This window comes from Erpetoichthys calabaricus, chromosome 8, assembly GCF_900747795.2.
Source record: "Erpetoichthys calabaricus chromosome 8, fErpCal1.3, whole genome shotgun sequence".
NCBI lineage: Eukaryota > Metazoa > Chordata > Cladistia > Polypteriformes > Polypteridae > Erpetoichthys > Erpetoichthys calabaricus.
Window position 1 is genome coordinate 81,060,352 of NC_041401.2, and position 27,625 is coordinate 81,087,976.

Consider the following 27,625-nt stretch of genomic DNA (forward strand, 5'->3'; position numbering starts at 1 on the left):
GCACCATTTGTCAACCAAAGGGATGAGCTTATGTGCACCCAGGAAACCAATGTCAAAACCTCCATCCCTTTCTTTAAAAACCCTTGTAAGGCCTCAGCTGACTGTTTGCCCCTATAAACTCTCTGCTCAACCTGGCTGGAATTTCTGCTGTATAACAGAGACCCCCGTGTTTAGGGTGTGATCACAAAGAAGTTGGAGGGATTCCTCTTACTCCAAAATGGTAACCAGCGCCAGACTGGAAACAATGGAATACCCTCTCTAACAGCAGCAGGAGCAGGGGTGCCATTAGTCCAGTTTGCATGTTTAGGAAACTATCCAGATTCAATACTTTTTAGAACCCGCACAAAAAAAAAAAAAACAATAAAATTTGAATTTTACCTTTATGGTAAAGCTAAGAATCTCAATGCCCATACGTCCAACATCCGGGGCTGCCACTTCCCGCACTAGCTTTGCAAACTGATCTCTGTCTTGGTAAATCTGCTCAACAGTCAGAGTGCCTAAAAAATAAATAAATTGTAAAAATGAATTACTAATATTTAAGCACATTAAGAAATTAATATACAATCTATAAATATATTTATGTTGCTAATATATGATGTTGTTGTATATCAGTTGGTATCTTAACGAGATTACAATTGATTTTGATAAGAAGAAGCTGGTTCTCATATCCTATGAACATCATCTCACTTAAAGTACATCAGATGCAATTTGGAAGTTTTGGATGTAATTTGATTCTTCCCCAGTCTTCCTCTTTAAATTTCTAGAAACTGATCTATAACTCTTGAAGCTTTTTAGATGTGGTGTTGACATTATTTTTTAACGGCCTTGACAAAAATCTGAAGTCCATTTACAGTAACTATACTAGACCTCCCAAGCCTATAACATAACAGAAAACACAACCACAGATTTTCTTAGTAGTCAGTGGGTAACATTTCTGAGGAGGGTACCAAAATAATTAAAAACTACATACACCAATCAGGCACAACATTAATACCACTGACAGGTGAAATGACTAACATGGTTTATCTCATTAAAATGATGCCTGTTAAAGGTTGGAATATATTAGGCAGGACATGAACAGTCGGTTCAAGGTGATGTGTTAGAAGCAGAGAAGGAAAAAAAAAAAAAAAAAAAAAAAAAAATCGGGCAAGCATAAGGATCTGAGCGACACTGACAAGGGCCAAACTGTGATAGCTAGAAAACTGAGCCAGAGAATCTCCAAACCAGCTGGTTTTGTTGGATGCTCCATGTATGCAGTAATTGGTAAATACCAAAACTGGTCTAAGAAATAACAACCAGTAAACAGGCGACAGAGTCATAAGCGCGCAACATTTACTGATGTTTGTAGGGAGCAAAGGTTAGCCCAACTGGTCTGATCTCACAGAACCATTGCACAAAAATTTAATGCTGGCCATGAGAGAAAGGTGCAAGAGCACACAGTGCATCGCGGCTTAATGGGTATGGGGTTGAGTAGACATGGACCGGTTAGAGTGCCAATGCTGAGCCCTGTCCACTGACTACTTAAGATGCTTACAGTGGACAAGTAGGTATCAGAATTGGGTCTTGGGAGTAATGGAAGAAGGTGGCCTGGTCTACAAATCACATCGATGACAGGGTGTGTTGTTGTTTATCTAAGGAGGAGATGGTAGCAGGATGCGCTATGGGAAGAAGGAAAGCTGGTTCATGTAGATGTTACTTTGACACATGCCAACTACTGAAAGATTGTTGTAGATCAGGCAAACCCCTTCATGACATCTGTATTTCTTGAGGGCAGTGGCCTCTTTTGGCGGGTGAATATGCCCGGTCAAACTGCAAAAATTGTTTAGGGATAGCTTGAAAAACATTAGAAAGAGTTCAAGGTGTTGACTCGGGACTCTGAATTCCACAGATGCTTTATCGGATTGCAATGTGGGTAATGTTCTGGAAAAAACAAGTCTGATCCATGGAGGCCCCACATCGCAACTTACAGGACTTAAATGTTCTGCTGCTAACATCTTGGTGGCAGATACCACGGGACACCTTCAGTGGTCTTGTGGAGTTCATGCCTCAACAGGTCAGAGCTGTTTTGGTTGCACAAGGAGGCCATACACAATATTAGGCAGGTGGCTTTAATGCTGTGGCTGATTAGTCTAAGTACATGGACCACTCTGGGCTTATAAAGTAAGTGGCAGTGTGCTATATGAAAAATAAATCAAAACTATGCTATAGATCATCTCCATCTTCCAAGGTTTATGTCCCTTAAGAAAGGGAAATGTAACATGTTTTGCTGATCTAAAATAAGATTTAAGCAACATAAACACAAATCACATTTAGCCAATCTCTGCTCTTTTACTCAGCTGCATTATCATCGCGGGTACAAAATGTAAATTCTAAGACATGGCCGTGGTTGATGGCTCATCTTTACTCAAAATTAACATTTTGAACAGTAACACAGGGTTTAGAGAGCATCCACACAACTTTGAACCCAAAGCTATAACAAATTACAGTTTAAATCTGTCAAACCAAGGAAAAATATCAATATCAAACAGGCAGTAGGGGTTAAAATCCCATTCATCTAGCTATACTACTGTTGTAGATGTTCATAAATCATACATGAATGCAACATATCCAACTGCTATAAACAACTTCCCTTTTTCTGCTGTGGCTCTTGGCCCAAATTATCCCACCTGGCCGAAGAATTGAGATGCAGAGAATGGATCAAAAACGGTATTTATCAGGACCAAGCTGTGTGCTACAGAATGACTGCATAAAGGTAACTTACCTAGAATCGAGCGAAGATGACCTTCCAGAGTTTGCAGCACAACATTTTTGATTTCTTGAACACTTTTCCCTAAAAACTGCTCACAAGCAACTGCAAGGAGCTCTTTTTCAGTCATTACTTTAACCTGTACAATTGAGGAAGAAACACAAGAAATGTTAAATTTACATTTAAAAAAGGAACTATTAGGGTTTATTAAAGTTTCAGGAGTATAACAATATGTATTTGCTGTTCAAATGCTTTGAAAAAATCAACCTAAATGGTGGTTACTCAACTGTGTTGATGCTGTCCTGATGGACTTATTAGATCAAGCACAGTAGATAAGTCCGAGACATGGCATGCTGAAGTTATGTGCAGTGAATTTTGAGAATGAAAAACCACTTCCAATCAGAAGCTTTCCAGAGGTTGCCTGAGCCAAGGGAGTCTTATCGAATTTCAACTACTGACTCGCTGTGATAAAACCTGTTTTGGGGTCCATGGCTACAGAGTCAGGCAGCCACAAGATGCTCAGTGTGGAGGTGAGCTGATTATTTGATTAAGTTACGTGTTCCACATTGGCACTCCATTGACTGTAATTAGCGCATGGCACCCACTAGAGTACAAGAGAAGCCTGAGGAGGCTAAAAGAAAATTACTAAACAGGAAGAAACAGATTGAGAAAGAAATGAGTGTGTAGGTTAAAGTGAAAGAATGAAAGATGAAGTGTCAGGATCGTGGCTAAGTTGGTGGTGCTACAAGTAGGAGGGGGCAGGCAGTCAGGAATGTCATTTCAGGTGGGCTGACGAGATGGTGCTTATAGGGAAGGGTCGTTCCTTTGAGCACACAGGAGGCAGGAATTACCATCTACTCAGAGAGATTCCAGTGGAGACCAAGGCACAGCGGCGGAAGATGTGAGCAGGGCTCCCAGGGTCCCCACAGACGCTGGATGTTGACAAGGACACAACAGAGTTTTAAGGGCTGTCTGCACCTGTCAGAGGATGTCTCCTCTCACTGAGGAGACCGTGAAAGGATGAGCAGAAGAGACGTTTGTTTTAGAAGGAAACACAGAGGCTCAAGAGGGATTTTAAAGAACGGATTCTGGTTTTAACAATTAATTGGTGCTTTCTCAGTTTTTTATTTTTAATAAATTTGCAAAAACCTCAAGTAAACTTTTTTCATGTTGTCATTATGGGGTGTTGTGTGTAGAATTCTGAGGAAAAAAATGAACTTAATCCATTTTGGAATAAGGCTATAACATAACAAAATGTGGAAAAAGTGATGCGCTGGGAATACTTTCTGGATGCACTGTATATTTATTGTGACTTTTAACCTCCACTGAGCATGGTTTTATAAAGGATTATTTATTTATTGTATTTGCACTGCATTTTGCTTTGTTAGAATAAAGGCACAAAACACTTTGCACCATCTCTTGCTGTGTGTGTGTATTTGTGTATGTCCTGATTGCTCAGTCAACCTCAGTTTCATAACTAGTGATGCTACGGGTTGAAGGGAACATTTCAGGTACAGGCAAACCAGGCGTCACACTCACCGGACAACACTGAGCAAGTCACTTTACCTTTCAGCGTTCTAGTTACATTAATGTAACATATGTTTGGAAGCTTAATTGAATCAAACTATCACCTACCGTGGATACTCGCGTATAAGTCGAAAAATGTACGCCTTAAAATTCATTCAAAAAAACAGGGTCGACTTATCCACGGGGCAACACAATTGTCCATAGAATTTGGGTAATGACATTGTACACTCAACGCTTCACGGTGTTAAGCTACCAGTCATCTGCCATTTCCCATGGTCTTTGAAATAATTATAAGCCAGCAATACTATTGCTAATTAGCTAGTTTTTTTCTAATTTCATTAAAAAATTCTTTAAACTGTGAAATACTTGAATTTGAGCATTAGCTTTTGCAGGTTTTGGATAACAAACATACCATTAGCTGCCACGTGCGATCTAGCGGCTGCTGTCGCGCGTGCCTGTCGGCTGGTACATAGAGTTAAAGGTCACGGGAGCAAGCCGGCATATAGCAGCTGCAATCGCACATGCCTGTCAGCCAGTACATAATGTTATAGATTGCTGGAGCAAGCCGGCATATAGTGGATACGATCGCGTGTGCCTGTCGGCTAGTACATAGTGTTAAAGGTTGCGGGAGCAAGCCGGCATATAGCGGCTGCAATCACGCTGGCTGGACTGCCGGTACATAGTGTTAAAGGTTGCGGGAGCAAGCCGGCATCTAGCGGCTGCAATCGCACGTACCTGTCGGCCAGTACATAGTGTTAAAGGTCGCAAGCTGTCAAGTTTTACCCTCGACTTATACGCGGGTCATAACAAATTTCGTAATTTTCGGCTTAAAAATACACTCGACTTATCTGCAAGATCGACTAATACGCGAGTATCTACGGTAAATAAATGGATATAATCACCTGAAACATGCAGAAGTGGTCACCATAGTGGGAGAAAACATCAGACACAAAATGGGCAATTCATTCATGACAAAGTCTGAATCAAAGTATCAATAAAAAGCAATGCAAAGGCACAGATGGATCTGTTTGTGGAGCACTACAGCGCATGGCGTAAAAGTGTAGAGGAAAGAGTTATGCTATAACTCCAAAAAAAAGGAAAGGTAGACAATGACACACAGGCTTGCACTTCTCATCCAAATTCTTGTCAGGGAGTAAATCAAGGTGCAAGGTTCAAGAAAATGTAGGACATGCTAATAAAGTTAACCATGAATTGAATCATTGTGGTGGAACATCAGAGTTTTGAAAACTTTTATACACCCCATTACTCTTGAAATGCTTTCATTCTGTCTTATATTTAAATTTTTACTTTCATGTAATATTACAAAATTTATTTTTACTTGTTTAATTTTATTACTTCTCAAGAGCTGCATAAAATATACATTCTTTAAGCAGTTTATTCTCACATCTCTCTCATATTACTTATAAACTTATAAATAAATCAGTGGACTTTTCAATGTAATAATCTGAAATAAGATGTAATAAATCAAATCTATTCAAGCAACCAATTCCCTCAAAATACAGCTAGGCTCATATAAATGCCTTGCTGTATAGTAGAACATAATGCGATTTGTAAAACACAACTTCCAACATTTCCCACTCTCTCCTTTCTAAACTGTAATACATCTTTCTCACAAGGAATGAGGCTGCGTTCCATTAACCTCAGAAGTTGGACGTCAGAGCTGGAAATGACATCACACCCAAGTTTAGCGCATTCCAGTAAAATATTCGGAAAACAAATATGGGGGCTCCAGGAAAACCTTTGTTGGGTTTGCTCCATCAGAATAAACAGCAGTTGAGAACAATGTATTATGGGGTATTCTGTGTATCCAAATAGCATACACGACTGATTTAATGAAACATAGTCAGAAGAGCTCATAAACCACATAATGCTACAGCTTTCATTAAAAAGCCTGTAATGTGCGTCACCATTTTGGATTTTTTGTCATGACAGACCAACCCCAAGCATCCAAGTTGGAAAATCTGACTAAGGGGGGAAAGGGGTGTGTTCCAGGTGAAAATTCCGACTAGGAACTCGAAAATTCTAGCTTCCCACTTTAAACGGAAAGCAGCACGAGAGGCGCCATGTTTACCTACTTGCTTTCTAAAATCTGCAGATGTGTCACCCTCAGATAACAGTTGAATTCACCTATGGTACTTGACATAAGATAGAAAACCAAAATAGATACAGATAAGGAATTAACACAATTACAAATGACGGAATGCTAGTCTTTATACCAGGTAACCCTGCCATACATGTAGGGAGCCTGACAACACTGAAATGATGCTTTCAAAAGTTACTTAAAATAAGTTTCCTAATTTAGCAGCAGCAGCAAAATCCAAAGATCACAGCTCTGTGATGTACCTCAACTGCTCATCTACAGTATACATGCAGTTTAGTTACTTCATAATATATTAGAGCTATATAATGAGGTGGCTGTCAGCAGTGACTTGGTGGTACTTCGCTTTGTTTCTATACCATCATTTGGAATTCAAATCTCACACTTTGTTTTTGTTTTAACATTATTCTTGTTAACTGTGAAACTAGCATCCGAGGTTTAATCCGTTGTATACTTGGTCATTAAACATCACAGAGTTTATATTGCTTTATGTCTTACTGGTATTTTGTGAATGCACAACTGGTAGCAGACCATATAAATAAGCCTGTATTCTGTGTGTAAGTTTGTTCTCAAATATAGGCCTAGTCCGAATCACCAGTGTGAGAAAAAGAAAGTACTCCAACATTGCTAATCACACTGAATAATTTATCTGCACACTTTTATACTTATGCTGTACAGGTGTGTTTTTAAAGCAACCTGTGAAATACCATGTTACTTATTATTTGGTTGACAACTTCATTGAAAGCGACTTACAACATCTGAAAGATACAACTGGTTAAATTTCTTTATAAATAAAACTGCTGTAATATATATAGCCCGGACATGAGCCGGAGGAAGAGAGACGCACGCTCTGCAGACTTCTCGTAGGGTGGACGATGTGATAAAGAGAACAGTCACTCGCCAGTTAAGACACTCTTTCGCAAAAATTCATCAGTCTTGGTGTGCAGTTCCTGGAATGGATCAGCCCAGAAAGTGGGAAGACAGAGGGAGTGGTTTCCTTGGACCCCAGGGGCAGACATGGAATTGCCGTTGGCGTGGACAAGGAAAAGGAGAACAAGACCAGGCAGGAGGGGCAGGAGTTGAGTCTTGAAGCAGGAGCACTGAGAGGTGAAACTTAAGCGTAGCTAAGCAGGAACACTCAGGTTCGGATGCTGCGTAACTGTCTGTGCACTTTTCATTTACTTATTTTGTGCTTTCTCGCATATCACTTAGCAGCTACTTGTGTACCACACAAGCTGACAACCGCCGCTCTAGGCTGTAACTCTACTGATGCAAGCCTACTGCTATTCAACAACTGAAGAGCATTTTGAGTTCTGTTTATTTAAAAAAAAAGTGAGGCAATTTAAAGGCCATCTTGAAAATTGGATTTTATTTTTTTAAAAGAACTTCAACTATGTGGGTACTGCTGTGCCCCCAACACCCTAGTTACATGACCCACCCCCAGATACTGACAATACACATATATTCATGGTTTACATACATTTGACTCATTGGGAAATTGATTGAGTAACATGCCACACATTTAATAATAACAATAACAATAATAATAGTAATAATCACCAACATCCATCTGTGCTTTGTATCATGCAAGTCCTTTAATTGCCTTCTTACTGCAAGGAACTTAGTGTGTTCTAAAAAGTGCTAGCTTTTACGGTGGAATTAATTTCCATGCAATTGCTCCTTCTGCACAAGAGCTAGGCACGAAAGATGTGGGCTTCTTGTTTCCCACTGTTGGTGTTTGGTAATGAGTTCTCTTTCATCTTGGTTAAAATCAACAGCAAACTGTAGATACTGGGCTTGGGAAAGTGTGCACCTATTGTTTAGCGAGTGTGGGAAAGGCCAATGAAAGCTCCCTGCCACTTTCAGAACTGTTAATGTAGCTCTCACAAAATGCCAGCCCATCCTCCCAGGATGCCAGGCATACTTTTAGTGTCACACGTCACATCGCAACACAGCATGTTGTAAATGAAAGCACATATTGAATCAGAACAGGTGGGGCAAGTTTACAGCTGGGATAGTCAGTGGAATGCAAATATTCTAAAATTACACCACAATACAGCAATAGATGACTGCACTGTTGGAAAAAAAAATCCAGAATTGCACTGTTCTATATAATAATATAGAGAAAATGTAGCCCTTTAAAAAGTACATACATGTCTAAAACTAATACTTGCTATATCTGTAAAAGTTTCCTTTACATGTCTACCTTAAATGCCCAGGCCCCCTTTCTAACAAATAATATAGCCTTTGCCTGTTCTTCATACAGATTTGAATAAGGGCAGTAAGGCCTCTCACCATCCAATACAGCTGGCAGAATTTGTCAAAGCGTGATTAGTGACTTTTTTGCTTTGTGTGTCCTTTTGTTATGCAGGATTTTCATATATTCCTGATAATTCTGGAGTGGTTGGTCATTGATACCACCTTGAACTGCTGCACCTGGGTTGCTGGTGTACATGTATAGCACAGCAGCCATTTCTCCCATAAGAGCCACACACATTTAGTTTCTGAATTTTCTGTAAGCAAGGCAGGCTACTCTTGTTAAAATCCAATTGTTTACTAAGAAATTCAAAAGCTCTTATGTACTGTTCAGACTATAACTTACAGTTCTGCATTAGCCTTGTATCGTTCCTTTGGTTTTGCTGTGCTGATTTGGTGTTCTGTTTCTCTCTACTACTCTCTGATCAATAAGGCTAAGAATTTGAACTGCTATAGTCCCATTTTTAAGAGCCCAACTGTAAGACACATAAATAATACTAGCGTACATAAAGTAACTCTGTTGTTTAACAATAAAGGAAAACTAGTAGTTCTTTCAAAGCATATGAACAGCATTCATATATTGTGGATACATCTTAAGCATGACTATGTTGCACATTGGGTTTATAAATAGGTCTAATTTGAGATATTGAGAATTAACTTCACACATCCTTAATAGAAATCATTCATAATTGATCTTAAGCTTAACAAAATAAATAATACATAAATACTGCATGATGTGAAGGAGCATTTCCAATGATGCACTCTGTAGGGTATCTTGATGTGTTACTTCAGCCAAAATGGACTGAATCTATTTAGAATGAAAGCACGGAATCAGTGTGCAAGATAATCATGGGAAACCTAAGATTAATGGAAACGCAACAATCTGAAGACTTTCATTCACTGACAAGCCAGATGTCCACAATCATGAAGATGAAACTTAGCACCACAATTCCACCAGATGTCACAACACACAAAAAGCTTTTTTAACCTTCTGCAAAGTACAAAAAACACTGCTACACATAGTTATAAAGTTGCACAGATTAGAAATGTTACATTTTTAATATAATATGTAAATAAGCATTAATATAACTGAGCAATAAGTGAAGCAAAGTGTTCTGTTTAAAATTTATTTACGCAGAGTATTTCTGTTATGAAGTTGAAAGGTAAGAATAATAAAGCACAAGAGTGTAATACTGATATTTTATGGCAAACTTATTGCAAAAAAGGTACTACCTTTAACAGAGCTGAAAAAAAAAAAAAAAAAAAAAAAACTTAAAATTTAAATTAATAAAACATCCTCGCCAGAATGATATTTAACGCTGCAGGTCAAGTTTAGGAGCCACTGAAACACAATAGATCTCTGTTCCAAAAATAACCAACCTTCCTCAAAGCCCAAGCGCACTTGACTAGTATGGATATTTGGGAAAAACAGTCAATCAGCAGATTTTCAAGTCTACATTTTGAATTGGCTAAAACCAATGCTATATTGATTTTAACAGCAAATGAGCAGAGAAAAGACTGATATAAAGTAATCTAATGGATTGAAAATGGTCTGCAAAGGTGAAGGTGTTGTTTTGTTGTCATGTTCTTATAATTCACAATATTTACTGTATTATCATATACACTATATGGCCAATAGGTTTATGGACACACCTGACCATCATACCCATACGAGCTTTTTGGACATCCCATTCCAAAACCATGGGCATTATTATGGAGATTGGCTCACCTGCTGCAGCTATAAAAGCCTTCACACAAGATTTTAGAGTGTGTCTTGTGAACGGCGCTATATTGCGCCCGACCCGGCACAGACTCAGACAGAGGCACGCACTTACACAAAGCACACTTTTATTCTTCTTCAGCCGTGGGGCACGCCTTCCCCGTGTCCCACAGGCCCAACACAGTCCCAAAACACCCACTAACCACAACACTCTTCTCTTCCTTTCTTTCTTTACCACCACTCCTCCTCAGGCTTAGTCCTCCTACTCCCGACTCTGGCTCTCTCGAGTGATGGTGGCTGGCCCTTTTTATACCCCACCCGGAAGCGCTCCAGGTGTTTGGCCACCTGGTCCTAATTGCCCTTCCGGGTGGGGCTGAAGATATGACCAGCCAGGCTGCTGACTCCATGCAGCTCCCTCTGGCGGCCATCCGAGCCCCCAACCAGGCTGTGGAGGACTCCATCTCCCATGGAGCCATGCGCCAGGCTGGGGAATCATCATCCGCCAGGGCGTCTGCCACCAAGTGTCCCGGGGGAGGTATTGAGCTGTCCATGGTAGCTCCCCCGGAACAGATGCAGTAGGGGCGTCCCTGCCGGGCATGGGACCCGGCTGTCCTTCACAGTCTATAGAAAAGGAGTCCAAGAGCGCTTGTGAAGTCAGGTACTAATGCTGGACAAGAAAGCCTGGCTCACAACTGACATTCCAAGTCATTCCAAAAGGTGTAGGCCACTAGAGTTCCTCCATGTTTCTATGGATCTGGCTTTGTCAACAAGGGCACAGTGATGTTTGAACAGATAAGGGCTGTCACCAAACTGCTGCCACAAAGTTGGAAGCACACAATTGTCTAAAATGTCCTTGTATGCTGTAACATTAACAAGAGTCTTCACTGGAACCAAGGAACCTAGACCAAACCCTAAAAAACAGCCCCAGACCACCATCATCCTTCTTCCAAACCTTTATAGTCGACACTAGGGAGTCCAGAAGGTGGTGTTCTCCTGGCATCTGTCAAACTGCCCAAGAAGCAGGAATCTTCACTCCACAACACATTTCCACATCCCCAGAGTCTAACAGCAGCATGCTTACACCACACCAGAAGATGCTTGGCACTGATCTCAGGCTGGTGTGTGTTTGCTTGGCCATGGAAACCCATTTCACAAAGTTCCTGACACATGATGATGCAACAGAGGATAGGCAATTTTTACGCACCATGTATTCAGCACTCCCATTGCCGTTGTTGCTCCTTAATGCTTCTACTTCACAATAATAACACTAACAATTGACCAGGACAGGCCTAGCAAGCAGAAATGTTCATATACTGGCTTGTGGCAAAGGTGACACCCTATGACAGTGCCACTGAGATCTACAGTACTACCCCTTCTACTGAATGTGTTTGTCAATGAAGACTGCATGGCTATGTGCTTCATTCTATGCACCTGTTAGAAATGGGTGAAGCAGAAATACCTGAACTCACGTTTGGCCATATAGTACTGGTGTACTCATTGCAAAGATATATTTGTCAGCAGTTTATTCCATAATTATAAAAATGTGTGCATGATGCAACTTTTTTAACAACTTGTTGTCAATGTTGGAAATTACTTTCCATAAATAAACTTTGGAGAGGTAGGGGACGAGTTCTCTGTTTTATCAGTTAAATACTCGTTATCCAAAAGCTCTTTAAAATGTATTTTAAATAAAGCAATTATCTTTTAAGGCAGTCATTTGCTTTGTGTTCCCTGTGATCACCAGTCTTTAAATGTTTCAAAGGCAAAATAACACACATGCTACACTACAAAATGTCAAGGCATTTTAACAAAGAAATCATCACAGGTTGTAATAAATGCTCAAACCAGTTAACTCTTAGATCCTGGCCTTTCTAAATGACTACATTTTTTATACAATCAAAATGCAAAGACTAGCAGCTTCTTAAACAGGTCGGCCTTTCTTTTATTATCATGAAATCTCAACCCTGCCAACAGAATGCGATGTTCTATCATTAGGTGTTATTAAGATGTGACTGCAAAGTATCACCTTGATAAGCTCCAGATTAATCATTAAGCAGCATCATAGTAGGGAGACCACCACACTCAACTCTTTCACTGCCACACTCAACTTTAGTCAGATGTTTTGTAATTGACATATTCAACTTTAATCTCAGGCCAGGTCAGGTTGGGGAGCATGCACTGGTTGTGTGTGTTGCTGCACACCACATAATGAAACTGCTATGGACTCTGATTGGCAAGCATAAACAACACACATTTTAATCCCTAATTTCACATTCATTACATACTAAACCTTAATGTCTTCTCAGTTAAGCAATGGAAAGGTGTTGGGATGTACTTAGGGGAGTGATGTGCAACTTTGAGGGCAGCGGTGACTACAGGTTTTTGCTCCAATCCAGTTGCTTAATTAGAAGCCAATTGTTGTAAACAACAGATCTTATTTAATTTGATGGCCTGTCAGGACATTCCTGTATCATCGATTGGTTGATATCCTTAAAAAGTATTAAAAAAAACAACAAATGATTTGAAGCCATAAACAGTTGATTAATTCTCTGTCCTTCACTTTTATCTCTTCAACTTCCTTCCAAATATTTTATTAAACCAAATAGTTCATAATGAATACAGAAAGGTGTAAATGGAGATAAATTACATGGAGAACTGCTGGTTCCTTTGTCATTTGCATCTTATTGCTAAAAAGGAGAAATTAAAAACAGTGAATGCACTGTATAATACTAAAACAAGCAATTAGGGTTGGGAAATGTTAATAAGTGAGTCAACTGAAATGAAGCATTAAAATATTGCTTAAGCAATCCGTAATTCATCAGCAATAATTGACTTCTTATTAAGAAACTGGACTGGAACAAAAAACCTGCAGCTACCACAGCTCACCCCTGGCTCAGGGCACCAGTTGGCCTTATTCCAGCTGTGACATTGACCTGCATACAAAATTACAACATTTTGTTTTTTTAACATTTTTAACTTTTATTTATTTACTAGTTGATTACCCAGTGGCTTCGCTCAGTGAGTGCAAGGGAAAAAAAATAAAATGTAGTATATAAGTTATTAAACAGTAAAACATTAACATTTAAGAAGTAAAGATATATTGAGCACTACTAGAGTGGTTTGGGGTAAACTACATTTTAAAGGCGCTATAACACAACAGGTAAGTAGTACTAACAGTAGCTAAAATGTATTTGGATTATGTTTCGGTAGTAGATCCCTTGTGAAAGGCGCTACACGACAGCTGTGGTATAGAAATTGCATTTTGTATGTGATCATCCAAATTTCTGCCTGACAACCTTGCACTACGTGCCTGTGATTTACTTCTTAAAATAATTCATCACAAAAGAAACTTTGAATGTTGTGGGGTTTTAGTGACCCGAACTCACCTTAAGGGACAGTAAGTAGTAGTGCAGGGTAATTTACAAACAGAGTCCTGCTTCGATGGCACCGATTACACTCATTTGCAAAGATTTCCACTCTCCCAGGAGCCGACATCGCACTTGAAGTGTCACAAACAGTGCGAGATGAGAGGACGCTGCCCGAAACTGCGAAGCTCTCAACCCCGCGGAGCAGCCCAACATTTCGAGCCTCCCAGAGTCCAGTTTGTTCTCACACACATTGTTTACAGCTCGCCGCAGTTAAAAAGTAGAAAGACACAAATTTGTTTTCCTCATCTCTTCTACTATCAAGTACTGCCAACTAAAAAAAAAGTTACAATGTGGCAGTTTCCGCGACAGTCACGTGGATGAATAAATAAAACTTCTTTGTCAGAACGCGCCTGGCAGCGGACGGGTCAGCGCTGTAGTCCAGAGAGGAGGGCTGGGAGAGGACGACGTGGGGTATACTTTTATGGGATAGATCGGCGTGTTTGTGTTTACTTATTTTCAATATCAGTAAAATAACTCTTACACAAATAATAACAATTCGTAAAGACGATATAAAAATGGCATCCACAAACGAAGTGATTAGTTCCTGTATTATAATATGTTCTGTGGTCATACGTAATTTCCATATCGCGCGGTCATACATTATTTCCGTTTCATATGTAATTTCCACATCGCATGGTCATACGTAATTTCCGTTTCAAACGCGAAAATAATTTTATGTATAGATTATTTTTTTAAGTTTTTACTATTATGAAAGTTCTTAGTCTGTACAACTGTTTGGTTTTAATTTACAGTATACTGTACATTTAATTTTAGATGTTCACCTTTGTGTTGACATGCCCCTGCTTAATTATTTCATGTTAAAACTTTTTTCAGCCTTTGCAGTGCTCTCCGTAATGCTTGGGACAAAGGCACATTTTTCCTTGATTTACACAGTTTAAAATTACAAATCAAACAATTTAGAGGTATTTACAAATATTTTGCTCACACTATGTAAAAATGACAACACTTTTTCTACATAGTCCCCCTATTTTCAGGCACTATAACGTTGGGGACATAGCAAGAGTTGGTCTATGAAAGCAGTCATATTTAGTACTTTGTCGCATATCCCATGCATGTAATGACTGCTTGAATTCTCCAATCCACAGACATCTCCAGGGGCTGAGTATCTTCTGCCAAGCCTCTAATGCAAACATCTTCTACTCCAGATTGTTCTGGGAGCTTTTACCCTTAAGTTTTCTCTTCAGCATATGGAAAGCATGCTCAATTGTATTTAAATTGGCTTGACCATTCAAGAATTGTCCATTTATTCATGTTGAAAAAAGTTCTGTTGCCTGAGCTGCATGTTTGGAATCATTATCTTGTTGTAGGATTAAGTGTTGTCCAAAGATTTTGTAGGCATTTACATGAATTTGAGCAGATGCGATGTTTCTATACATCCCAGAATTCATCTTGCAACTGCCTTCAGCCGTTAACATCATCAATGAAGATAAGTGTACCAGTACCTGTAACAGCCATACAAGTCCAAGCCATAACTATTTTTTCAAGGGTTTATACTTGGGATCCTAGGCTGTTCCTTATTGTCATCACACTTTGCTCTTGTCATCACTCTGATACAGGTTGATCTTTGTCTCATCTGTCCACAATTCTGCACACTTTTTTCTCACGAACTGTAATCTGGCCATCCTGTTTTTGTGGCTAACTAGGGGTTTGCATCATGCAGTGTTGCCAATGGATTTCTGAGGATTCTTCTGTCATCGGCAATGGAGGTCTTCCTTGGCCTAACAGTTCCTTTGTCACTACTAAGCTCACTGGCACCTTCTTTCTTCTTAATGACATTACAGACAGTTGATTTAAGTAATCCTAAAGGTTTTACCCTTTTCTCTAATGGTTTTATTCTTGTTTTTCAGCCTCATAATGGCATATTTTTGACTTTCATTGGAAAAGTTCTTGTTTTCACGTTGAACAATGGCAACCACAGACTCCAAAGGTTCAAGTAAGATGAGGTATCGTAAGCAATGAAACACACCTGAGAACCCACAAAACACCTGTGACGCCAACTGTCCCAAACATTATTGTGCCCTAAAATGGGGAGACCATGTGGAAAAAGTGTCGCCATTTTTACATGGTGGGACTGAAATGCAAATACTCAATGTAAAGTCTGCAATGTACACATTCATAATTACATCTCAATTGTTTGACTGGTAATTTTAAACTGTAGAGCAGAGGGGTAAATTGCTGTGGCACCACAGATTACCAGAGGGCACGATGGGAGTTGGAGTTTGCTGCAGCCTTGTTGGGTTCCATGGTAGCCGTCAGGGGGAGATGCAAACTCCTACTTTGGGCTTCCTCCACACCTGGGAGTGATTCCAGACCTCCCTAATGAGCCACCTGGGATAGTCCTGGGTGCAGATTAAAAGGAGCCAGCAGCCAACACTCCAGGAGCCAGAGTCGGGAGGGAGAAGACGAAGCTTGCTGGAGGAGGAGTAGCAGGAGAAGAGGAGAGAGAAAGAGAGAGGAACAAAGTTCTGTATTGCTTTGTGCTTTGTTGGTGCTCTGTTGTACTGTGCTGCTGTGGGAGTGAGAGAGAAGTGCTTCCCCATTCATAATAAACAAGTCAATGCCAGCTCTTCTTGTTGTTTATAATACTAGGATTTGTTGGTGCTCTCTTTTAGCCTCATTTGTCATTTCCTATATTTTCTGGTTCCAAAAACAAACTGGTGTACTGATTAGTAGTTTTTTTATCCTTCACTTTTTCGGTTTTATTTCATTCCAAATATTTAAGTGAAACAGAGACATTAAAATGAGCACACACTGGTGTTGATTTGCAGTTGGTATTTGAGCCACAGTGTCAAAAAGAAACTGCTTTTTTGCTTTGTTTTTAAAGGAGCAGTTACAGACACTGACTAAAGCTGTATAACAATAAAGAGGCAGCTAACACAAGTATGAAATGAAAATAAAACAGAAAATGACATTAGTAAGAACAATTTGGAAGAAGCTAGCAAGAAGAAAATAGCACTTGCAGACCTCCAAGTTCGAGACCCTGTTTTATGCTGTATTATCAGTAAAAGTGAACAGTTTTGATTAAATGCTTCTAATAAACTGCTGTTTGATACACCAGCTAAGAAACACTCATTCAGAAGAGCATCCATTAACACTGAGTAACCACCCGATATAATGCTTGCTGTATGGGCAATCTCTCTGCAATTATTATTAACAATGGATAAAAAATGGTAACATTTCATGTGTTTTTTTATAAATTTTAAGTCAGAATAACACCACTTTTGCAATACCATACCTTATATTTATATGGATCACAGGCTATTCTGGTGTATAAAATCTTCAATCCAGTAAGACTTGTACAGTCAAATCATTACAAAATACAAACACCCCATGTCTGGGTTTTCTCCACTTCAAATTACATGGCATCACACACCTAAAAAGGTAAAACTACCAGAGCATCCCTGTGCACCTATATGAAAAAGAGGGCTTGTTCGAGATAGAAAGCACAAAGGGTGTAAAATAGATAAAGCTGGGGCCTAAATAAATGAAAGTAGGCAGATGTGACAATGACAGGTGAATGAGAAGAGGCCGAAGCAAATGGAAGGCTCACTTTAACTAAGAGGAGGGAGTCCATAAGTATCTGGAACGAGTGAACAAATATTAAATGGGAAACTACTATGAAACCAAAGACTTTTATTGTTATTCACTCAACGTTAAAATTTGTTTAATTGATGGCATTTATGCTTCACTAAAACAAGAACACCACATTTTGTGGATAAAAATAAACATCAGTATCTATTTAGATGTTAAAGTACACAAACATTCTTTGGACATAGAACTTTGAAAAAGATGATGGCATGTATCTCACAAAACAATTACAGAAACTACATGTAAATAATTACCAGTAAGTCCTGTTAATGCAATGAACTGGGCATCAAGATAAATGAATAACCAGAAGCTAAGAGAACAGCCAGTAAAGGCATTGGGACATTTGCCTGTAGTTAAATATATCATTGTAAATGTACTGAGATACTATTCAATTTTCAAATATGGCTTTAGTCTGAAAAAATGGTTTCTAGAAAAAAGAGCTTCTCCATTTATAGGGTTTACTCTGGTCCTGTACCCATGAGCTGGGTGTAACAAAGCAACATGTCCTAACATCATAAACAGTCCATGCTGCAGAAAAAAAAAAAAAATTCTTGATTTCTTGAGAAACGTATGAAATGCCAAAGAAGGACTCTTATTAAATTTGGTTGGTTTTCCCAATTAAACATTGTGGGGTTATCCATAAATAATGTTGTACTACTGAGCAACCAAGAAGCTAACGTAGGTGACATCTCAAAACTACCACATTTCCAGTAATGATCAAAATGTAAAAAATGTTTTTTCTTTTCATTTATATTCACAATTAAATAACTCTATGGAATTTCAGAAGTATAAACAATTATGCCAGTGATGAAGTAACAATTTCTGGTAGACTGTTTTGTAAAGTTTAGCAAATTAACCAGGCTTAGTTATTTCTGTATATTTGAATTTTAGTGAAGACGATCCTGTGGCTTCAAGATTCTTGAGATCTACGCCAGTTTGTGCTTTTTAAATTGGTAATCCCCAATTCTCCAATGCGTTTCTTAGACACACACATTCTCATATATACAACAAGCGTCTCTTAACTGAAATCATACTTGGAGGGGTACACAAAGACTTGGAGCCTGGGTGCAGGCGAGATTTAAGTCATCCACTAAAAGGCATTCCCAGAATGTATGAATTACCTGTGCCACCCCAGTGACAGTAAGAGCTACCCCCTCAGCAGTCTCTACATCCTCACATTTGGGTTGGAGGGTCATTATCTCAAGGGTAAGCCTGTGAAAATTTAAAAAATGTGCATATTCCATGTAAAGGGAAAAAAAAAAAACAAAAAAAAACAAAAACATTCATTAAAGTTTCACCTTCCAACCTTACATGGTGCATTTTCATCTAAATAAATCCAGTGCCTATAATATTTTTAGTCATGTTGTATTATTGTTTATTAAAATAGAGGAAATTAACAACTAAATAAATATAACTAGTCTATAATTAAACACGCCAATTAGCATAAAATTATAAAATATAATGTCAATGCATTCAGAAAGGTTGGAATTGAATTATGTTGTTCAGAAGGAATACAAAAGTTAGTTTCTGTTCCAGTGCTGTAGAGGCAAGACACAAAGAGTAGATGTTATTTTATTTTTGTTGTGTACTGATTGGGTTAATTACCTGAGCGACCCCCGTCACACCCAAGGGGACACCCTCCAAAGTTTCGATATTCTCACAGCGACAGAGGACGGTCATAACCTCCAGAGAGACTCTACGCAGCGGCAGGCAGAGTAGAAAAGCAGGACAGCAAATACACAGAGCAGTTATCAGACACAAATGGGTCAGTAAATAGTAAAGGAACCTAAATACTGCATCTTGTTCTGGTCACTCTCTCTAATTATATACACAGCTTGAAAAGAAAAAAAAAGTTCCTGTAGCAGATTAATCATTAACCAACATTACGCATTTCTAATCATACTTTCTGAACACCTGAATTAAAATAGTCCACATTGTGAGAGAACCTCTTCTTAATGGTTGCTTCTTGAAATACACTGGTACCATAGTAAAAGTGTCACACTACAACACTGTGAAACACTCAACTGTGAGTTCAAAGCATGAAAAGTTCAGATTTTAATTGTTACTTTTCCAACAGAAGACAATTTCTTGCTATGCGGATTCTCAACACAGTTTAAAAGTGGCAACTTTTTTTTTTTTTTTTTTGTAGAAGATAAATGCTTGATGTGTGTGGTCAACTTAACACTTACTTGGCCTTCACTCTAGCGCTGTTTTTGCTGCTCAGGAGCCTTCTCCTTACCTTTTTGTTAGCGTATCAACATCTCAAAAAAAAAAAACCCAGCACACTATACACTGTGTGGGGCAATGCAAACCCAAATACCATAAACTGACTTTGTCTTGAATGAGTTAGTCTGAATGTCAGTTTGCGGTTAAAAGACTGACACACTTTAAATAAACTCCTAAACATGTTAATATAATTGCAGTAAATACATTATAAAGACAACACCAAGCCTGTTACTATTCTCAAAGTTTGACCACGTTCAGTTTATTTATGAGTGTCTGCCTGTATAGTGCACTTCCCATTTGGGTGTTCCTGTGATGGACGGGGGTCCCATTCAGGGCTGGTAGTAGGTCAATAACCAACGTTACTCATTTCTGATCATGTGGGCTAACTACACTTCTGCAACACTGCAATACACAAAGTGGAATTTGGAAGTAAAACGAAAGTTACTTCAAGCTATAAAAATTACCTGATCAATGTCTGCTCTGTGTACTCTTTGTGCATGAGGCCAGCCTGCCAATTTGCCTCCCCACATATCTGTCACTAAGTCAGCACAGACATTCACTCACACACATGCCTTCCTGAATGTTGTGTCCTCAAAATATCTCATTCTTGAGGCAAAGAAATATCTCCTCTCATGATCCACCTTTTAAATAAAACTCCATTTTTAAATTTTATTTAACAGACTTTGCTATTCATATTTGTTTGGAATAGCAGAAGGTCTAGCATAAAGCATGATGTAGTCATCTATAACAGGAAAATAAAAAAAGGTGGTGGCCTTATCCCTGGACATATACCACTGGTCTAATACAATCGAAGTATGATCCTAATTATGCTCTTACTGTCTTCAGGGTTGAAAGGGTACAGGAGCATATCCAGGCAGCTCAGGTAGGACTTAGACCGGGGCAGTTTGCTTTCTCCCTATAAAAATTCAACATCACCCCACACATAAATTAAATACTTTTATATAATAAGATATGCAAATGCAGCAAATCAGGCTTTTGCTAATAATTTTCGAAGTCTGTGGATACAGACTCATGTGCATGGACAAACATCAATTCTGATGACCACGCTCATCTGGACAGTTGCCCACACAACTCAGTGTTTTGTGTCCATGTTGTTTATGCCATCTAATCGCATACAGACACTTTTGAAAGAGCAGCAGATATGTGCAGGTGCAAACTGCGTGGCCAGCGCTAGGGTATAAGAGGAAAACCGTCCTATTTATGTGGGCATCTGCATGTTTCAAGTGGAATGGACATTTTATCTGCTAGCTTTTGCCAACTGCATTCCTCCCATTAACTTACTGTTGCAGTCTTGCACTCACTGTGCACTGTGCTGTATGACATTTTCATAAAGATACCTTTGTACATCAGTGAGTTTGTTACTCCAACATTTTTTGCTTCATGGTGGGTTGTATTTTAAAAGTAAATACAATGACTTCCTTAGAACTGTGTTTTTACAGTAATGAAGCAGAAATATTTTGTCTTGAAAATATTTGTACTTTACTGGAGTACACAATTTTCTGTCTACTTTCAATTTAACTACACAACATTCTCCAGTGCAAAAGGCTACTTTAACTCAGATTATTATATTTTAAACCAGAAAACAAACAGCTACTCAAAAATGCATATTGGCCACTCAGTTACTTGAGAAACACAGGATTCCTCCGTTATAGAAAAATTTGTGTAAACAAAGTAACTGGGATGATTTTCAAATGTGTACTGCAAGTGCTAACATCTGGTCATCTCACTGTAGCCTGCCAAATAGGGTGGGATGGGTGTTGGACTAATGCATTTACCTTCCCAGTCTCAGTAATTTTTACAGTTGATGCAGTGGCATTCAGACACTGTCCTCATGGCTACGGACGAATATTTGACAAAATCAAATAAGTAAATGTATTGTGAAATTAACCAAAACCTCTTACACAGGACAGGGTTGCAAGGCAGAAACAACCCCTGGACAGAGCACCAGTCAATTGGCTTGTGAAATATGGCAATAAATTAAAAAAATAATAGAATGTGAGAGCATAAACAATTAAATGTGTTATAAAATGTGTTTGCACTGCTTAGCTTTTCTGTGACATTTTATTTATCTGCATTTATTTATTTTAGCTACAGTATAACACAGAACAAGGATTGAAAAGAGTCAATTTCACATGTCAAAGTCAAGATGGTGTCGTTCTGGTGAGTACTGTGTTTTGATGGCTGGGACAGGCTCTGTCTTCCCCAGAACCCTAGTTCAGATAAGGAGGTTTTGAAAATGGATGGATGGCTGTAAGACAGGGAGAGATCCTGCATTTACTTGTACTCAAGTTCAATTAACATCCCATGCTTTAAACGTTCTGCTTGAGTAGTTCACTCATGGGCAAATTTTACTTTTACTCAAGTCATTTTCCAAAAAGCTATATCTAGTTTTAGGTCACATACAACTGTTAAGTATTTTATACAACACTGCCTTACAGTCAGCTGAGCAAACTGCTCTTGCCAGTATGTCCATAGGGCTAATACTTTAAAAACTACTTTTACTTTAAAGAAGGGCAATGAAGCCTTACAAACCACGAGCAATTGCACTGCTTCATCCGTCATCTGTCTGTTCAGTTTTGGGAACCAAAACTATATTTATATTTCTTGCTGAATGAAATGGAACAGGGTGGGTCTGCAGGTGGAGGAAGCTGGATAATTTTTTTTTGCCTCTAGTTTTTGCAACATTATGTGAATGTAAAGGTTTTATTCCACATCATTTACTTAGCATCCTATTTTTCAAGTCCACATTTCACAAAAACATTCAGGTGGTAACTATTAAACATATTTATGAACTACAGGTGACAATATCTCTGAACTTGAATTGTATTAGGTGCAATTTATCTTATGTAGACAGAAACAGATATATACACAGTCCTCCAAAGTAAGCTTTGCTTCACAGCAGAATATAATTATTTTGAGCACAAGTCTAGCCTGCTCAGGGTCTCTCACAATGGGGACTACATTAAGATTTCACTTTATTTCAGTGCAAAATACCAAGCACTACTGTTAATTTGTCTTAGACTAAATTGCAACGCAATCCCTCTTTATAAGCAAAATAAAAAGTGACACAAAAGCATAATAAAGCTAATGTTTGAGGTAGTCAAGAGGAAAACATACACTATAAATAAAAGCTGAACATTTGTGGAGTGTTTAACAGCATGCAATGAATGTGGCAGACAGCAGAAGGCATTGTGAACAGCACTTGTGATATATGATATGATATGAGATTGCACATCCTTGCTTACACTGTCTTTTCACCAGGGTTTTCTTAAAGGAAGAAGTGTGACATTTTTTGCAAATCCATTAACTTCACATTAATAACATGATATAATATGCTGCAATATTTATCTTCAGCTCATGTTTATCTACCATTGTTAGTGCTGGGCGGTATACCGGTTCATACCAAAAACCATTTATTTTTGTTATGATATGGATTTTTCTTATACCGCAACACCGGTTTAAATAGCCTAAACGACATTCAGAACGTGGCGCAGCGGGAAACTATTTAAGGAGGGACCTTTTTCACTGCTGAACACGTATACAATGGAGTACATGCATTAGTGGAGGTATTGAACAGTGAAAATGGACAGAGAACATTCTGAAACTGAAGCTGTAGCCGACAATAAAGTTGAACATGATGACATAGAAGAACTTTTGCTGAAAAAAGGAGCCGTGTCTGTTGTCTGGAGATACTTTCGATTTAAAAGGTTGGATGTGGACCATTATGTTCAAATGTGTAAATACTGTTTCTATACTACTACTGGATAATACTGCAAGCCAAGTAGTACTTGTTTTATTTTTTCAATACTGCGTAATGTTCCTGGGAACTGTGTAATAGTGCAACGACATGTTGACTTTATTCTCGACATTTCTACTTTATTCTCGCCGTTTATGTTGAGATTAAAGTTGACATGTTGACTTTATTCTCGTAATTTGTCATTAAAGTAGAACATTGTAAACTAAACTTAATCTTAAAATGAATATTTAATTTACTAGATTTTCTCAAACCCCGTCATAAGTTATGTAGCACATTAAATGCTTTGTGTTAAGTGTTCCCCAAGCCATGTTAATCACTACGCTCTTCTTAAACGGACTTCCTCTGCACTAAGAGGAGGCACAGGCAGCGATCACCACACAGAATACATTAATTTCATGACATTCCTGCTCTCTGAACATTTAGAATGCTAAGATAAATACTTGATATCATTTTCATGATGAAATGCATTAAAGCATGTATTTATTAATCATGTGGCTGCACGGTGGTGTGGAGGTTGCACTGCTGCCTCGCAGCAAGGGAGTCCCGGGTGTTCCCCGTCTTGAATTTGCATGTTTTTCTGGTGGGTTTACTCGGCGTGCTTCAGTTTCCTTTCAAAGTCATGTAGGATGTGGGGTTTTGTTATGCTATATTAACCCTGCTAGTGTATGTGTTGCTCATATTCACCCTGCGATGTGCTGGCGCCCTCGCACACGATGCTTGCTGGGATGGGCGCAACCCTGAATGGTTGGTGTAATTAAACATGTATAACGAAGATTTTTTTTAAAGTTCTGAACACTCCATGGTCTAAGTTTATAAATAGTTTTAATTTCACAAAGATGGTTATCGTGTGGTGATTGGTTATGTTGAGAAAGAAAAAGGATAGGATAGGAACTGGGGGTTTGGTACGTCAGACAGAGACAGCATGCATGCAATAAAGAAAGTCCGCTCAGAAGAACATCCATTGAATTCTGTGTTTGTGTCACCGACCACCAGATCACGAACCCAACATTTACACAATATTTAAGTTAAACCTGTGCGATACCCATTCATACATCCAGTTTTTTTAGAGCCTTGTCACACCTGCCATAAACTTCTCTACACTGAACGTACACCTGGGGACCCCTTACTGCGAGGGAGCAGCACTACCGCCACACTACCGTGCATGTTTAATACCTGCTTTAATGCATTTCATCATGAAAATGATATCAAGTATTTATCTTAGCATTCTAAATTTTCAGAGAGCAGGAATATCATGAAATGAATGGATTCTGTTCGGCGATTGCTGCCCGCGCCTCCTCTTAGTGCGGAGGAAGTCAGTTTAAGAAGCGCGTAGCAATTAACAACTGGGTCGGGGAAAACTTAACACAAAGCATTTAATGTGCTACATTAACTTATGACGGGGCTTGAGAAAATCTAGTGAATTAAACATTGATTTTAGGATGAAGTTTAGTTTACGACATTCTACTTTAATGACAAAATAAACGGTAAGAATAAAGTGGAAATGTCGAGAATAAAATCAACATGCTAACTTTATTCTCGACATATAGTTTTTTTTTTTTCTTCTTCACTGTGTCCGTATTTTTTTTATTCACCGTGGCCCTAATACGATTCCATAGGGCTATACCACAAATAGCATTATAAGTGCAAGTTGCAGTTTTATTTTTTATGTATATAACTTAGCTTGAAGCAAGGTCCATATTAAGGCAATTTGCCTTAATGATGGTTAAGTTGGTAAAAATGTCATCACCAAGAAGCACTTGTTTTATTTAATTTTTATTTGGTGAATACTGGAAGTTGCACTATTATTTATTTTATTGTTATTATTTATTAGTTTAAATATCATGCAGTTTAATGATGGTAAAGTTGTTTAAAAAGTTACTTTAACGTGTCAGTGGACAGAGATCGTTAACATTAACAAAGTGTAGTTGGTTTACAAAAAATATTTACTATTTGTTCTTTTTCTAAGACATGTTCAGTGCAATAACACTTTTGACAGCAGCTCTGGATATTTTACTAAGTCTAAATGCCTCTTTGGATGGTTGAAAATATGTTGTCAACATTTTAGTTTAAAGCTGTTTGCAAAATTTGTTCAATAAAAGGTTCTATATTTTGACTGCAACTGTCATGCAATGTGATTCCTTCTCTTCATTAGTGCCACCCTCTTGAAAACTTGATCACTTTATGGGGCCGTGCAAACCTGTATTAATACTGGTGTGTGCATTAAAATGTTTTTTTTGTACAATGTACAATTCTCATGACAGTGGAACAGGTTATTCTTAGCCAGTCTACTGCAGTAATTGCAATGGAAATGTGCTTAACATACCGTCGAACACCGTGAAACCGGTATAATTTTGAAAAATACCGTGATATAGAATTTTGGTCATACCACCCAGCATTAACCATTGTAACAGTTTGTTTTACTTAAATGAATAATCCACTCACAAATGGCACTTTGGTTATTTACCCCATGTAGTTTATAGTGATGATCGAGAAAAAAAAAAAAAAAGTTTAATCTCATGTTTTCATGGGAATCAGAAATAATAAATGGGCATCCATAGAGACCAACGTTGGACCACAGTAAACAATATAAATGGGGAAAACAAATCTCACAATCATGTCACATAATCCACACATCAAGTCATAGGCTCACAATGGGCAAACATATTTAGCTAAAATATTGTCAAATAAATACCTCTGGAATACCAGAACAGTGCACACAGAAGGAACGTGCCGACACAGGAATGAGCTTTTGAACTGCAGGCTCACCTCTCCCCATCATTCACTGGCCAAGATTCCTGGCTACAATAGAAAAGCTCATTCCAGGGTGCGTGAATGTATTTCCTCTCCGTGCACAACAATATTTTAGTAAAAACACTTCCATTTTGCTAATTGGGAGCACTGGATGATTTGACATGTCAAATATAAGACACAGTTAACATGCGATTTTTCTTTAGATTTATTTTATTTTTTTTTATAATAGCATTTGCAGTGGTAGAGTGCTGATCTCCATAAACACTCATTGTATCACAATGTCAGCTATCTCCGTTGTCCATGAAAACATGGCCATGACTACAAACTACAGGAGGTAAGCATATTAAAAAATTGGGGGTGGGGGGGGTGTTATTTCTTCAAGAACATGAAACTATCTATTATCCTATGCATTTAATCTAATCTAATATGTATATGGTCATGGGCACTGAAACCTCCTTAAAATTGTGTATAGTCTGAAACAGATTCAAGGACATTTTACTAAACTATGTAAATTAAAAAGTAAAACCTCCTGTCACATGGTACACTATATAGAAAAATATTGACATTCATTTACTATAAACCGACCCATAGCAACATATTTAGCCTCCAAAATATATCACCCTTTCATTATTAAAAGTTGTAATTTTCTGAAAAACAGGAAAATAAAAATATTAAGATGGAAGCATAAACACTAAGCAGCTTTGGCCAAAAGCTGGTAATGACGACTGACCACATGAGATGCTACAAGAGGACTAGCCTGAATGTAATCACACAGTAGCCGCCAATCTCAGATATTTTGACATTTTCTTCACAACCCGTATGTCATGGCCAATTGCATGCTGCAGGGTACTAACCAAAACAGCACACACATAAAAAATAAAAAAATAAATAAATAACTTGTGAATGAAAGTAGTTTATTAGCATTCACTTTTATGTTTACTTTACTAGTTTTGAACTTTGTTCACTTTTAGTCATTGTTTAAGCGCATAATTTCTGTATACTTCATGAGGATAATGTCTTTATTTTGAACAAAGTCTGCTGTCTTTTTCAATAATCTTAATATTATTAAAAAACAGGTTTCAAATATTTCTCATAGGTAGATTTTTTTAATTTCGAAAAAGTTTACTTAAATGGCTGCTACATATAAACACATAACTTAGGACATGCAAATTCTATCATACACAGTGAAGTGCTAACATTTCAGAGCAACGCTGTGGCTTAACGTGTCTTTGGCCAAGGCTGGACTATAATAATAAGCAAAACATTAATAGTGTGTGTTTGCAAAACATATGCAAAAATAAATAAAATAAATACATTTCAAAACAACTGAAAGGAGGGAGGGAAAAAGCCCAAACAGGCAAACTTTTGGTGGCTAAGCAGTCACTGAGAAAAGGGTTAGTAACTGACCCCTACAAGAATGGTTCAATCAATGGATCTAAAGAGACTTGGGCGTACGCTCCATTAC

At 38.3% G+C, this 27,625-nt stretch overlaps 1 protein-coding gene across 3 annotated transcripts in view; it reads right to left on the reverse strand.

The window, feature by feature from the left end:
- The window catches only part of LOC114655756 (flotillin-2a), a 96,935-nt gene that overhangs the window by 22,481 nt on the left and 46,829 nt on the right, over window positions 1-27,625 (reverse strand). Inside the window, exons 3-5 of one of the 3 annotated variants that reach the window (XM_051930828.1) lie at window positions 19,011-19,101; window positions 2,762-2,885; window positions 379-497 (exon numbers count right to left, since the gene is read on the reverse strand). In XM_051930828.1, the coding sequence (XP_051786788.1) occupies window positions 379-497; window positions 2,762-2,885; window positions 19,011-19,101 (334 nt within the window). Of the gene's footprint in view, window positions 1-378; window positions 498-2,761; window positions 2,886-18,526; window positions 18,618-19,010; window positions 19,102-27,625 lie in introns of all 3 variants that reach the window. The other 2 variants (XM_028806969.2, XM_051930829.1) reach the window with 2 other exon arrangements.